Here is a 14951-nt window from a genome sequence, read left to right as displayed (position 1 = left end):
AAAATGGAGAGCTACTTGCACCTCTCGCCGGAGGCCTCAAGCAATTGGAAGAAATTCGTCTGTCTCGTTGTCAAGAACCCGCCAAAAAGTTCCGACATGTCTTCTATCTTGCTAAGCGGGCTGAGGCTAAAAAGAAGAAGACGATGACGACATTGATTTTGCACCTTGCCGGAATTCCGATCAACGGCGTGGCGGCACAGCTTTTGCTTCTCGCCCGTTGCGAAGAACTCTTCAATCCCGTCGGTTGGAAGCACTTTGCTCACTGCCGAGGTCTTTGACGGACGGACAACGCCGACGACTCCAAACTGGTGGAGAAATTAAAGACGATGGGGGGGGGGGGGGGAGAGAGAGAGATAGAGAGAGAGTCTGAGACAAGTTGAGAGAAAGGGAGAGAGAAATCGGTGATGGGGAGGAGAGAGAGATGTGTGTAATTTATTAATTAAAATGAAGGTAATATTGTTAATAAATGTTAGATTGGATAAATGGGGTTAAAAAAACTCTTAGTGAAGTAAGTAAATAATTTTTAAGCTAAAATTAAGTAAGTAGTCACGACCCCATAAAATTATACATTAATTAACTATATTTTAAAATTTTATTATTTTCTTAATAAAATACAGCAGCCTCATCTCTGTCCTCACCCTTTCATCTCATGGACAAGATCACTACCATCAAGACACCAACTCCCTCTTTGGTTACCAAGACGCCGAGGAGGACGATCTTCTTTGATTTAGTGAGGTCGGAGATGGTGCTGCCAGGCTCCACCAAACATACACTTCCTTCTCTGAACAAACCAATTCCCATAAACATACTAGAAATCTCAGTTTTGGGATTTGATTTGAGTATTGCAAACTATTCAGAAGTCCCATACTATAATCTATACCCAACCTCTTCCAACAAAATTTCCTCGACGAAAACTCAAATCGAAATGCCACCCACAATCCATAGAGTTTCAATTTCTCAATATTGTTTTGTACTTGGTATCGAAAGACAGATTAGCCAGCTAATCTATAAACAGAGGCAACGCGAATTCTCAGAATTCCACCAAATTCTTCAACTCTGTGAACCAAGCATAACCCCGTGTTAATTTTAAACCCAGAGTCGAGGTCGGGGAAAACCAACCAAAACCCAAAACTATAACCATGAACGATGAACAGTAGATGATATTCATGAAGTGGCAGTTGAGTTTGCTGGGAGGAAGATGAAAACTCCCGAAAAACTGTTTTTGAGAATTATGATTTTCAAATGAGTTTGCCAATCCTAGAGCTCAAATAGCTATGTTGTTCCAGCCAAATTAGCATCTCATTAATCTTCTAGGCCGAAGCTACCAAAACAAAACCAGAATCCAAGTCTTAGATTTCCTAAGCCAGATAATTAAGCACAAAAAGCTAAATGGGTACTAGTACAACAATTTCAGAATGCCTACATAAAGAAAAGTGATGAACTTGGGCACAAAACCAAGACCCGTGTAGCTTCAACGAGCAACACCGGCGACGAGACAAGAAGCAGCGACGACAGTATCTTGTACGACGAACATCTTGAGCTTCTCCATCACCCCCATCTCTGTTCTGTTCTTGTTTCTGTGTCTTGTCTGCGTCTCTGAACTCAGAAGCTACTGTTTCTGAGAATTGGGAATCGAAGGATGAGAGAGAGTTTATTTCTCTCTCTTTATTAATTATAAGTATTATTAGTTTATTATAATAGATTATTAAAAAGTTAACCATAGTTATGTTGTTAAACACATGGTGAAATTTTATGGGATAGTGGTATCACCACCTAACCAAAGATGGTGAGCAAATTTGAATCCGCTAACATTATTCAGACTATACAACTAATTACATAACCAGCAATTGATTAACATACCTCTAAACCCGAATAGAAAGCTCCACACCCTTTCCTTCAGACTCAGCTCCATCTTTCCCTTTCACCTGAATCGGCTTATACGTATATATTTTAGCGCACCAAAGGTAGTAAATCAGATTAGCAACTTGTAGCAAGGTGATCAACCAGTAAAAGTTTTCCAGCTTCCCCTGGTTCAAATTATCATCCGGTAGCCAGTTGGATCCATTAGTCCCAGCACTAAACTTGTGCACCAATGAAACCAAGAGGGTGCTCAAATAACTCCCGGCCGATATCGCAGTCCAGAACAGTGCAGCAGCAGTGCTCCTCATGCTCTCTGGCGCCTGGCTGTAGAAAAACTCTAGGTGCCCGATTGACATGAATGCTTCAGCTATCCCATGAAGGCTGTACTGGGGCGCTAGCCAAAATACTGAAATGGGGATCATGGTGTGTGGCTGATTCAGAAGCCCATAAGCCAATGCTGCCTTTTTTCGCTTCAATTCCACGAATCCAGCGACGAAAGTAGCCAGTATGGAAATGACGAATCCGATTCCCATTCTGTGAAGGAATGTGATCCCCCTGTCCAAACCCGTCACCTTTCTGGCTAGGGGTATGAAAACTCGGTCGTAGAATGCGATTGTTAAGAGCATAGGGACCATGGTAAACACTGACATGGAGGCTGCTGGGATTTCAAAGGACTTTGAGAGGTGTCTGTTCATGGTTTTTGCTTGGTTGAGTGAGAAAGTGTTTTGTTGGGAATAGGCTGTAATTAGGAGTATGCCTGCTGCCCATATGGGTCCCATTCTGATCACTGATTTCAGTTCTTCCACGCGATGAACGGTGCTGATCCTCCACAGGTTGGGTGACTTGAGTTCGTCTTCCTCTGCCACAATGGCTGCCTTGTCAAGAAATCTGCATTGTTTAGCCACACACGTACATGTTAGTAATCTTTTGCAATAAGAACAATATTGATTGGCTAGTTAAAAATTTGGGAAACAATTACATCTTTAAATTTATTTATCAAATAATATTTTAGAGTGTACGCATAAATTTATTGTGAAAACTAAAACAACACAAATAACTAACAATTCCTGTTAACAATATAGAATATAATATTTTAGTCCAATTAAATTTAAGTAGATGAAACATCGACACTATATTTAGGTGTTTTGGGGATAAAGTTCAATTATTGTTGTGAACTTGTGATGGACTCATGGCCCTTGGTCTGGTCCGTAAGAAGTTTTTTTCATCAGACCATGGTCCATGGGAAGCTGATCATACGATCTGTGACCCATGTGAAGTAGAAAATGAAGCCACCACGTAGTCGAAAACTAGCAAAGGCGACCAGATTACATGTTCATGGCTATCGTTGGTCATTGTGGACTGTGGAGGTGGGGATGACTGTATGATATTGGAGTAGAGGACACAAGCTCTTTTTTGTTCCTTAGTGAAAGACCAAAAGCGATAGAAACCGAAGTATGTGCTGCTTGTCAAGAAAGATCAAAAGATCAATATTATGGTCCCTATATCCATATTTCCAAGCCATGAATAATTTATTTGGACAAAATGATTGTCATCATCTACAATATGAATCCACCTAATGGTGACTTCGATATGTAATTGGCCAGCTAAAATGGATAGTGATAATGGAGCTCTATTAGCTAGCTACAACCCGATGTCGGTCATATTAGTACAGTTGTATTTTAGAGTATAACATTCTTTTATTCATGATTAAATGATTAAAAGATTCGAATTATATGATACTATGAAGAATTCATAAAAGCCTTTGCATGCATTTCTACTATTCCCTCTCTTTGTGGTGGAATGGGATATAGCATAGTAAAAGAACAGTTGCAAAGTAGAGCACTTACTTCATATGATTAGTATGGAGAAGCTTGCCACCAATAGAAATAGGATCGTCAAGTTCATCATTCTGATACAGCAATCTAGGATCAGAAACCATAGGTACCTTTCTCTTCTTGCAAGCGGCCACTAACACTTGTGCCAACCGGGTAAACGGACTTCCAGCCGGATCCAAGTGTCGATAAAGCGGGTACCCTATCACAAATGTAATAACCGAAAGGAACATGGCTATAGTTGGAATTCCAAGCCCCCAACCCCATCCGATATTGTCCTGGATGTACACTAGCACTGTCACAGCAACTAGCATGGATGCTCCCATCACAAAGTAGTACCAGTTAAAGTAGCTCCATGTCTTGGCGTTTTGCTTCGGATCGCTCTCGTCAAACTGGTCCGCTCCGAATGCCACAACGCAGGGTCGGATCCCACCGGACCCGAGTGCTCCTAGTAAGAGAGATATGTAAAGAATTGCAAGTTGTCCACCGTCGGCTTCTTGGCACACTTGGTTGTGGTCACATGGGGGAGGCCTCAGTTGGGGAAGTACTGCCGACACTGTCAGGCTAATCATTCCCTGCATAATACAAAAATTTCTGTCAAGCTAATCAAGCTAATCATTCCCTCCATAATACAAAAATTTAAGTGATTAGTATCTCATAACAAATCAATAAAATGGACTACAAATTCATCCATTTTCAGACATTTCATTTGTCAAGAAACTCAGCTCAATCATAGTCTAGCAAATTATTCATACTCAACACTTAATTTTTGTTGCTTTGTCTCAAATTTTAATGTTAGTTTCATTAAAATTATAAATACTCATTTATCAAACATACCACATGACAATATAACTTTAAAGAAATTTAAAATTTATTTTAAAGTATATATAGAACCGTTATATATATCTAAATCAAACATATAGCTAAACCGCCAATACTAGGTGATTAATGTCATTCGTTGAGCAATAACTTATTGAGTACATAATGGGAACATAATAGCTAAACTCTATCCTAAAAAGGTAATTTAAATGAGTCGACTACAAATAATATTTTTAAGGTTTTTGGGTCGTCCGAATCTCTCAATTCAACATGGTTTCATATTTAACACTAATTAAGTATATCATTTCCTTTATAAATTCTATAATTAATGCTCTTAATCTACATATATGCATGTAGAGAAAGAGAGAGAGAGAGAGAGAGAGAGAGAGAGAGTTTAGTTAATTACAACGGTGTAAATAATGGAGGCAATTGTTATAGTCCAGAAGCGTCCGGCGTAAGCATCGGCCATGAAAGCACCGAGCAAAGGGGACAAGCTAGCAGTGCCGCTGAAGTTGGTGACGGTGTTCGCTGCTTTTGTTAACGGCATATGCATCTGCGTTGTCAAGTAGTTCACCATGTTCGCATTGAATCCCACCACAGCCAACTTCTCTGTAACCTCATTAGCTGCACCAATTCACCATGTTCAATGCCATAAATGAATAAACCATAACCTAAAAGAACAAACGGATGGATAACTAGAGAAAGAAGAAGAAGAAAGAAAACTTCATTACCAAAGATGAATGGCATGGTGCGCAAGCCTCCTCTTTTCGTCGTAGCATGGACATGATTATCTTTCTCCTCCATCTTTTCCATCTAAGGTTTCCTACTGCTTCTCCAAGTGACCCACGGAACTCCATTATTTATAGGCAATGAAGAAGGATAGAACCGATCAGTAACTTGTTTGAGTAACGTAATTTACTGTTTCATCTTATTTTTCTAAGGAGGTTCTGATAACCATAAAAACCATAGATAATAAAGGACGGAGAAGTATATTTATTTACACTTTTCATGAAACTTTGTCTTAATGTAAGGATGAAGTACTGATTATTGAAATATGATGTTGATCAACGGTCGGAACTTTTCCTCATTATTATTGGCTCAAGATACTTTTCCGCATAATTATTGATACCTAATTATCGGCGGAAAGCCAAAAAATCTACACCCAGAAAAGAAATCTAGCAGCCAATCTTCTGTCACAATATTTAAATGCGTTCTTAATTTGTTTTTTTTTTTAATTAGAGACTAGAGAAAGATGGAGAAAGAGATGGACTGCATATATGGCATGTTCCACTACTATAAGTACATTGAACATACAATTTTCTTCTTAGGATGCATGGCCTTAATAAGATTTATAGAAATTTCTTTTCGGAGTGCTGGCATGTTTAATTAAATTACGTACTGAATTCCTTATAGTATCTTCATAATCAAAATTTCTTTTCATGATAACACGTTTAATATTTATCCCTTAATTATGACAAATATTATTGATCGAGCGAGTTTAATGAAAAACACATCTCTCTAATAAAATAACAAAATACTAGTTACGATTTTGAGTTCGAATCTTCTTCCTCTTAATTAAAATTTATTATAATGATAACAATGCAATGATTTATGCTGAAGACTAGATTGGACCAGGACCCAGTGGTGGGTGGTATATCATATTTACATTGAAGCTTCAATAATACAAGATTTCTTAATCATGTACTAATGATTTATACATATGCATCAAACCTGTAAGTCAAAGTATGTGAACGGAGAGACTTTCAACAAAATTCGTGTAAACTTTTAGTGGCAAGGTATTAGTGGTTGATCTATGATTATGGGCGAAAAATTTTCAGTTAATGATTGACGTTAGAATTTTTTTTGTATCTTGGACTAGGTTTGTGTTTAATTAAGTTAAGGCTTCATTATTTTTCACATTCGAGTCTAGAGGGGCAACGCTGCTCCTGAGTTATACTAGCTAGGGTTCTAGTTTTGTGGAAATGTTTGACGATAAGATATTGTATACAACGTTGTTAAAAAGAGTTGATTGAAACAAGGTTATAGGTTTAAATTTGTGTTTGAAGTAAGCATGAAGACGGACGACGTGTCTGCAAAATAGATGCGGGTATATATAGAAGTAATTCATTAACTTAATTGTTGATTCTGATTACTTGGACATGAATCAGTTTCTTGCATCTATTTGCTATCAGGTCGCAGATTTCTACCATCTGCTGCTCTGCATCCTCGTGATCTAGCTTGAACTTCTTCTTCTTTGTCAGAAGGTGATGTCTTCGACTTTTGGAAATATTGAAGAAGATCGAGCTAGATAGCTAGCAGCTGCATTTTTCTTTTCATAGATCAAATAAGCGAATTTGATTATCCCCATTATTCCTATTTCCGTTCATAGAATGTGACCCAAAGTTATCATATATAGAAGCACAAGACTACAAGGAGAACTAAAATAAAATGATATATAGGAGGCGTGAGTGCATAGCGCACAGCCACTATGCATGAGATTGGTAAAAACTAAAAACTAAAATTTCTTTCTAAGCAGCTAAATACATAGTGTTTCACTCGAGTAGTCGACAATGATAAAATATAGATCCATAATAGTGCTAAACCCTAAACCTTCCACCCAAACGCACCCATAAATTTATATACGCGACTAGAATTGAAACCAAGCACTTCCTACAAAATCTAAACAAAGGATCCAGTTTTACAGATCATTCACGTTCTCGATGGAGAAGTTACATGTCCTGCTTAATTTTCAGTAATACCTACAAAGAGATATATAGATGGGAGTGGTCTGTCACCCAACCACGTGTCCTACTATCACATCTTAGTCCTCAATGATTTGGATTTTGGACTCGGATCAAAATGATTGCGACTCTTTATAAACCACACATAATGATCAGATTGTGCTTCTAAGACGACGATGATGATGATAGAGATGAGTGGGCTAAAAGGAGTCCAAGAAAGAGCACCTAGCTAGCTAGTGGTCCTTGAAGTTGAATAAGACGGACTCCATCAGTATTCAGTAGTGACTCACCCCTCGACATCCATGCATGCAGTTGCACCATTTTGCTAGCTTCATCGGATTCTTCTGGTTTTGGTTGGGATGATTTTTATGGCTTTCGGGGACCAACTAGGGGACGCACGCATTTTTGATTACATGATCGATCGGCAGAGACTGGTTCGTCCGGTACGTAAGGTCCATAATCCCACAATAATGATTGAGTTGTAATTGTCTTTACGATAAGACGTTTTGCACCTTATTTGATACTTCTTTGAATCATGGAATGCATAACTTGGTGCATTTCTGAAGGCGATATTCTAATATGTGAAGTTTCAAGGATAGAGAGCTTTCGGTTTGAAAGTGTAATATACAATATGATATGAATGGGGATATATACAGGGCAGAGAAAAAGAAATGAACAGAAGAAATTGACACAGATCTTTGTAATTACTTATATAAATGGAACGTTTTAGCTTATTTTTCCTTCTTTTAGTTTTGATGTTTTAAGTTGCAGCTGCAATAATGCTGCAAATGGTAGACACAGCCGGTACTGAATATAGAAGGAGGCCGGTGGAATTCAAAATGCCTCTCGCTACGGAATTAATTATTTTCATTCTTTTTCATCATGCATTTCATTAGTTACAAGTCCATTTCAGTCACTGAAACAGAAGAACATTAGGTACCTACTCAGAAATTTAATAATTCGTCACTTTTTAATGATAAGCCAGCTGCAACGCAACCCTAAATATCAGCATGCGTGACAGCTCCCTTGAGTTGAACCCTTCATTCAATCTTTAACTACTTCTAATTCCTTCAATTTTATTGGCTCATTCCTTGACCAAACCGATTGATTAAGTCACTAATGTACTCCTAATTTAACGTTGTTATTAGTCTTTTCGCTTAGAATTTGTCCAAATTCCAAAAGCTAAACCCCACAGCCTATGGGTTGTTTACAAAAATCATCGACCCTAACATCATTAGTTTTATGAATTTTTGGAAAAAATTTAGATTTGTTGTAGAGAAACTGAATTTGGGAGAAATTTTCTGTGTATTCTCATTGATAATAGGGGCCTCTTTATATAGAGGATTACAATGCATAGAATCTCAATCATACAAGGAAAGTAATTCTACATTGAATAGGATTCTAGATCCTTCTAATTAAATCCTATTACCACTAGGTCAAGTAACCTAGAGTTTGGGCTAAACACAAATTAGGTTTTCCTTCAACACTCCCCCTTGTGCCAAACGCGGTGCTTCTCTCGTTGCCTCGTTAAAAACCTTGCCGAGTAACAAAAACCCAGTGGGACAAAAATAACCTCGGTCGAAGGGGAAAAAGAGCACAACACACCCTTCACGATTCGAGGTGAACATGTAGACATCTCCCCCTGATGTCTGCGCCTCCCCCTGATGACTACGATCATGGGAGTTCAGATAATTTTAGCAAGCCAAATCTTGCCACATGTTTCTCGAACGTGGTACTGGGCAATGACTTCGTAAACAAGTCTGCCTCACTGTCCTCAGATTGAACCTAGTTCACTTTGATCTCGAGGAGTGTCTGTTGTTGCTGATTATGCTTGGTGTTATCGCTTTTGATGTAGCCTTGCCTCATTTGTTCAAAACAAGTAGCATTATCCTAAACACTTGTAGGCTCATCTGTGGTAGACTTCAAACCACAATTGTTCGAACATGCGTAACTATGGATCCAATCCATATACATTCACGAACCACTTCGTGAAGAGCAATGATCTCTGCATTGTTCGAAGATATAGCGACTACGGTCTGTTCTGTAGACCTCCAAGATATCACGGTCTTTTCCCATGGTGAACACTTAACCGGATTGGGAATGACCATTGTGTGGGTTAGACAGATACCCAACATCAGCAAAACCTTCCAAAACACATGTCGTTTTGGAATGGGGATAGAGAACGCAGGCCAGCGTTGGCGGCGTTTCTTGTGTGTGATGGGTCCGAATCCATCATCTCTTCGTAGGGATAGAACAAGCCCATATCAATCGTACATCTCAAATATCGAAAGATATCTTTTACACCAATCCAATGGCGTCGCGTTGGCGCAGAGCTATATCTAGCTAACAAGTTTACAACATATGAGATGTCCAGTCTTGTGCATTGAGATAAGTACAATAATGCGCCTATTGTACTAAGTAAGGCACTTTTGCCTCTAGCACATCTTCGTCATCATCCCTTTGACGAAGAGGATCATTTTCAGGATCAAGACTACGGACGATCATGGGGGTGCTTGAAGGCTTGACTTTGTCAAAATGCCTAAGCATCTATCGACACGATGCTCAAGTTCCAAACCGAGACATAATCGTGTTCTCCCAAAATCCTTCATCTCAAACTCGGATTTCAAGTGTTCAGTGGTTTCCCTTAACTCTTTAAGGGCTTCTAATGAAGATCATGTCCAACATGAACCGCGATGGAATCCGAAACTTGTCATAGAAACGCGTGGGCATATCCCTTCCCAATCAAGTAGTCACTTTAGTGAGCATTTCAACCTCTTTGTAAACGCGCTCCATGGTCTAAAGCCACTTAACTTGGGTAAAAGAAGTTCGCCATGAACCTTCATGTATATTCCGTATCTAGATCCCTATAGAGATACGCAGTGACCATATTTGTAAGCTGCATGTTCAGTTATTCGGAAACTACCAAACTGACAGGGTAGTGGAGTGCAATGACATCCATTACGAGAGAATATGTCTCATCGTAGTCGATTCCAGGGCGTTTTGTGAGAAGCCTTGCGCCATAAGGCGAGATTACCATCTCTTTTTCTCATTACGCTTTCTAACAAAGACCCATTAGTCAACAGGTTTTATGTTAGGAGGTGTTGGCATCTCTAGCTCGAAAACCTTCCTCTTCGTTAGAGAATCATCTTAACCTGGATCGCATCTTTCCATTTAGGCCAAAAACTCTCTACGTTGGCATTCATTCATCAACGGAGCGTGGTTCGATATCATCGGACTCAGCAAACTCATGCACAACAAAATGCGTAACTACATCATCAATTATGATGGAGTTTCTATCCCACGTCTCATGTACACTAGTGTAAGTTTCATAGAGCTCTATATTCTCAGGAATAGGGTTTGACGTTGAGGCGTCCCCCAACGATAACCATAACCTGGAAGATACTCATGAGACGGATTTTGAGTCTTGATGAATAAAGGATTGGAATGTGCCAAAGTATCCTTCGAACTCACGGGCCTCCCACGCATCCTAGCTGGGGCCAGGGCCTGTAACGCCAGAGTGCCACTCTCTTTGGCGTTGGCGCCATACCCACCTCCGTGTGCGGTGGCGCTACGTCCTCTCATAGGGACGTCCTTCCTTGCAGGCATGTTTGCAGCATATTTGTGTGATCTCGTCACTTTAATAGGGATCAAGATGAGACATAGTGGGGACAGACTACGACAATTCCTGTTGTTCCTGTTGAACATTCGTGTTCTTATCTCCCCTAACGACGGGAAGACTGTCTCATCAAAGTGACATCCGCAAATCTAGCGGTAAGGAGATCGCCTAGCAAGGGCATTTAAGTGGCGGACGATTGTTGGAAGTCTCAAATCCAACGTAGTTGCCCATTCGTCTGTAAGGACCCATCATAGAGCGCTGTGGCGGCGCAATTGGCACAAAAATGGCTCACTCAAATGTGCGTAAGTACAAAAGACGTGTACCCAGTCACTAGCTGTAACGCAGAGGTACATTGAGTGGCATTAGGTCGTAGACGAAGCATAGCTGCATGCGATATTGCATCACCCCAAGCGGATGTAAGAAGATTGGTGCGCATTACCAATGTTCAGACTACCATCGTAGTCGTTTCCGTGAGACCATTTGGGTGTGTACATGGGAATGTGATGTCCAACATCAAGCCCATTGCAATATCCATCGAAAGTCTTCGATGTAAACTCACTAGCATAGTCAAATCCAATTGACTGAATAGGATGATTTGGGGAGTGAGCCCATTGTCATATGATATGTGCTAGGAGTGTAGCGTAAGCAGCATTTATAGGTGGACAATGGCACAACACGTGACCAGCGTGTTTGCGTGTCAACCAACATCATAAAATATTTAAGCGTCCGCAAGTTGGTTGAATCAATCCACAAAATCCCTACGGATTCTTTGTAAGAACAGAATGAGTATTGTCATATCCTTTGCATAGGACGGTCTCAGTCCTAATTTCCCTAAGGAACGGGCTTTGAAAAACGAGCGAGAGGCCTTAGAAGCAACCAATGAGGAGTTTGGTTAGGCCTAAGCGTCTGTAGCGCTATTAGAAGCAAAATATGTGACTACATCTCCCATCATGGCGTGGGAGCCATGGAAATTAGCATGTATGGCGTCATGGCCACAAGGAGGAACAACCATGGCGTTATGCCCATGGTTGGCGCCTTTTATGGCGTCATCTTGCTTCATTTTGCTCAAAAGAAATGATGTCCATGTGAAGTCTTTTGTAGACGGATCATCATATCATGACTAGGATGATCTATCCTGTCGTGACAAAGCCAATATGTGTCTAAATCCAAGAGATCTTCTCTCAAAACTTTATTGGATTTAATAGCTCGAATAGTGACATAGAATCCACTAGAGAGACACATAAACTTCTCTAAGATGCGTCTTTGTTCGCAATCATTAGAGGTAATGCAAAGGAACTCATTTCCGTTCTCTACATGCATTTTCGCATGGAATTCGTTGGCTATTCATAGGGTACGATTTGCCCTAAGAGCGTAGAGAGTTTCTGTGACAACAGTAATCAAGGTGCCATTTGGCAAGTGGAACTTGGGCTATTCCATGTCCTTGAATTAATACTGATGGTTTAGCCATCGTAGTCACAAAGTCATATGCTCAGAATCAAAATTGAGTCGTAATGAAAAGAACTCGAAATTTTATTCATAAGCCAACGAAATACATCATTGTTTCTATGATCAAAGAAAATTTAATCCAATAAAAAGGAATATGGCAATCGCCTACATCTCTTGGAAAATAAAAAGACTTAATCAAAATCGCCAGTTTCTGGGTCTTGATCCTTGTAGTCTTCCACCCTTAGATCTAGATCACCATCTTGATCTTCTTGTGCCATGTAATTTGTTTCCCTTGCCTCACGATACGTCTTGTATGCGTTTGCAACATTCTGGGGTGCGGTACATGTTTTGGCCCAATGTTCAGTTGATCCACATCGAAAACAAACATCATTATGGTCAGACTCCCTTGATCGAGGCGCCATTGGGGCGCGATTTGGACGACCTATCCTCTTGGTGGCGTTACCACCATGGTCGGAGGCTCCGCCTCTCTCTCTCTTCACACGTTGACCTCTACGGTTCCATGCACGCCACTCTTGGCGATTTCCTTCCTCTTTAGGGCGAATATATGGACCAGAACGTCCAGAATTGTCCCTATCTTTAGGGTTTCGCTCCTTGCGTCCTCCATTGAGGGCGCGACTATAGTTAGACTCCGGAATAGGTTTAGTTCCCACGGGTCTAGCATTATAGTTCTTCACAAGGATATTATCGTGCTTTTCAGCTACGTTCATGGCGCCAATGAGCTCATGAAACCTTGTGATACGTCCTGCATTTACATCAATCCGATAATTCTTTGAAATCATCAGTGCAGAGACGGGGAAGGTAGAGAGAGTCTTCTCGATCAACATCGTATCAGTTATGGCATGGCCACAATACTCCATCAGAGACTTGATACGAAGAGCTTCCGAGTTATAATCAAGCACATACTTGAAATCACAAAAGCGGAGGCTATGCCATCGCACTTCTCAATCAGGAAGCAGGGAGTCACGAACGTTGCCAAATCGCTGCTCTAGTTCTACCCATAGCTTTCTTGGGTCTTCCTCATTGAGGTATTCATTTTGGAGCGCGTCATTCATGTGCCTTGTCATGAGAATTATGGCCTTAGCTTGTTTTGCTTCAAAAGCAGTAGCTTGCTCAATGGAGAGCACGTTCTGACTAGGCTCTTGGATAGTTTCCAGAATTCCATCAGCCTTAAGATGTTGGCGCACATCTCGGACCCACCTATGGTATCCTGCGCCAGTTGTCTCGAGTGGAACAAAGTTCAACTTGTTCAGGTAACTCATCCTGAAAAACAACACAAGATTAGGGTTAGTTTCGGAGCGGAAAAGGCTACCACGAAAAACTATTAAATTTCTGAGCGTAGTCGCTTCCAAGAAATTAGGAATTTTCTGAGCGTAGTCGCTTCCAAGAAAATCCGATTCCAAGAGGGGTTTTGGATTAGATCGAAACAACGATGTATGTGGTTGATCGTTTTCTTCTCAACAAACTCTAAGTTTGGAGGACTCTACAAGCTCTAAGCTTGGAGTGAGCGCGAACCCCCACAGTTCGGTTTTTGGTCTCCCCTATGTAGAGAAAGGGGGGTAGAAGAAGGGATTTTGGAAGTCCCCGAGAAAAGAAGAAGAAATTGAAAAAAAACTTCAAAAACGGGAACTTTTAGAAAAGTTTACCTTAAAAGATGGTCGGAAAAGGCGTCGCCGGAAGTATTGTAGCGGCCGGAGTTACTGTAGCTGACCGGAAAAAGTCGCCGGAAAGATGCCGGAAAGTGGCTGGAAAAGTCGCCGAAAAGTGGCCGGAAAAGTCGCCGGAAAAGTGGCCGGGAAAGTGTTGACCGGCCGTTGACCGGAGGGTTGACCGGGTGCTGACGTGGCAGTCCGACGCTGACGTGGCAGATCTGTTGCGGCTTGGCGGCTTGGTAGCTCGGCGGCTCGGGCTTGGCTGCTTGGCGGCTTGGGCTTCAGGTTGCTGGGCCGAGAGCATAGGCTTCTGGAACTGGGCTTGGGCTGATCGCAGCTGGGCCTAGGGTTGACCAACGGTGGGTTTGGTTGACTGAGGCACAGATAGAGGATGCAGGCGGCCGGTTCAGCGGGTCAGGTGGTTCAGGCGGCCGGTTCACGTGTTTCTAGGCCGGTTCCGATCATGATTTTTTGTCTCCGGTGGTTTGAGGTGCTGCTGCAGCTGCTGGTGAATTTTGGTGGCAGTTGACAGGGAGGAAAGCTCCGAACCGGGGAGAGAGGGTATGGATATTTCCGGGGGCCGGTTTGGGTATTTTCCGGCCGGTTCTGGGGTCTTCGTCGCCGGTTCTGGGCTCCTGGGGGAGAGAGCTTCAAGGTGGGAGGCGGAGGTTTCGGGGGTTTGGAGGCTACGAATATTAGGTTTCAGGGTTAGTGCTTCGTGCTGATAACGTGTTGTAGAGAAACTGAATTTGGGAGAAATTTTCTGTGTATTCTCATTGATAATAGGGGCCTCTTTATATAGAGGATTACAATGCATAGAATCTCAATCATACAAGGAAAGTAATTCTACATTGAATAGGATTCTAGATCCTTCTAATTAAATCCTATTACCACTAGGTCAAGTAACCTAGAGTTTGGGCTAAACACAAATTAGGTTTTCCTTCAACAAGATTATATATTTTGATGT

The 14951-nt window shown here is 41.2% G+C and overlaps 1 protein-coding gene across 4 annotated transcripts; it reads right to left on the bottom strand.

The window, feature by feature from the left end:
• Window positions 1–862: 862 nt before the first annotated feature.
• LOC112196275 (protein NRT1/ PTR FAMILY 3.1) lies at window positions 863–5393 on the bottom strand. 4 transcript variants are annotated; one of them, XM_040517751.1, is made up of 5 exons: window positions 5243–5393; window positions 4918–5135; window positions 3708–4267; window positions 1861–2748; window positions 863–1056 (listed from the first exon to the last, which is right to left on the bottom strand). In XM_040517751.1, exons 1-4 carry the CDS (start codon window positions 5322–5324, stop codon window positions 1863–1865), a joined length of 1746 nt encoding a protein of 581 aa, XP_040373685.1. In that variant the 5' UTR covers window positions 5325–5393; the 3' UTR covers window positions 863–1056; window positions 1861–1862. The 4 variants fall into 4 exon arrangements, with proteins under 4 accessions (XP_040373685.1, XP_024192357.1, XP_024192356.1 ...); XM_024336589.2 differs by lacking the exon at window positions 863–1056 and adding an exon at window positions 1323–1663; XM_024336588.2 differs by lacking the exon at window positions 863–1056 and adding an exon at window positions 1323–1618.
• Window positions 5394–14951: the final 9558 nt, after the last annotated feature.

The sequence above is a fragment of the Rosa chinensis genome, chromosome 4, assembly GCF_002994745.2.
Source record: "Rosa chinensis cultivar Old Blush chromosome 4, RchiOBHm-V2, whole genome shotgun sequence".
In the NCBI taxonomy this organism is placed as follows: domain Eukaryota; kingdom Viridiplantae; phylum Streptophyta; class Magnoliopsida; order Rosales; family Rosaceae; genus Rosa; species Rosa chinensis.
Note: the sequence above shows the minus strand (reverse complement) of the source record. Positions and strands in the feature narration are given on the sequence as shown.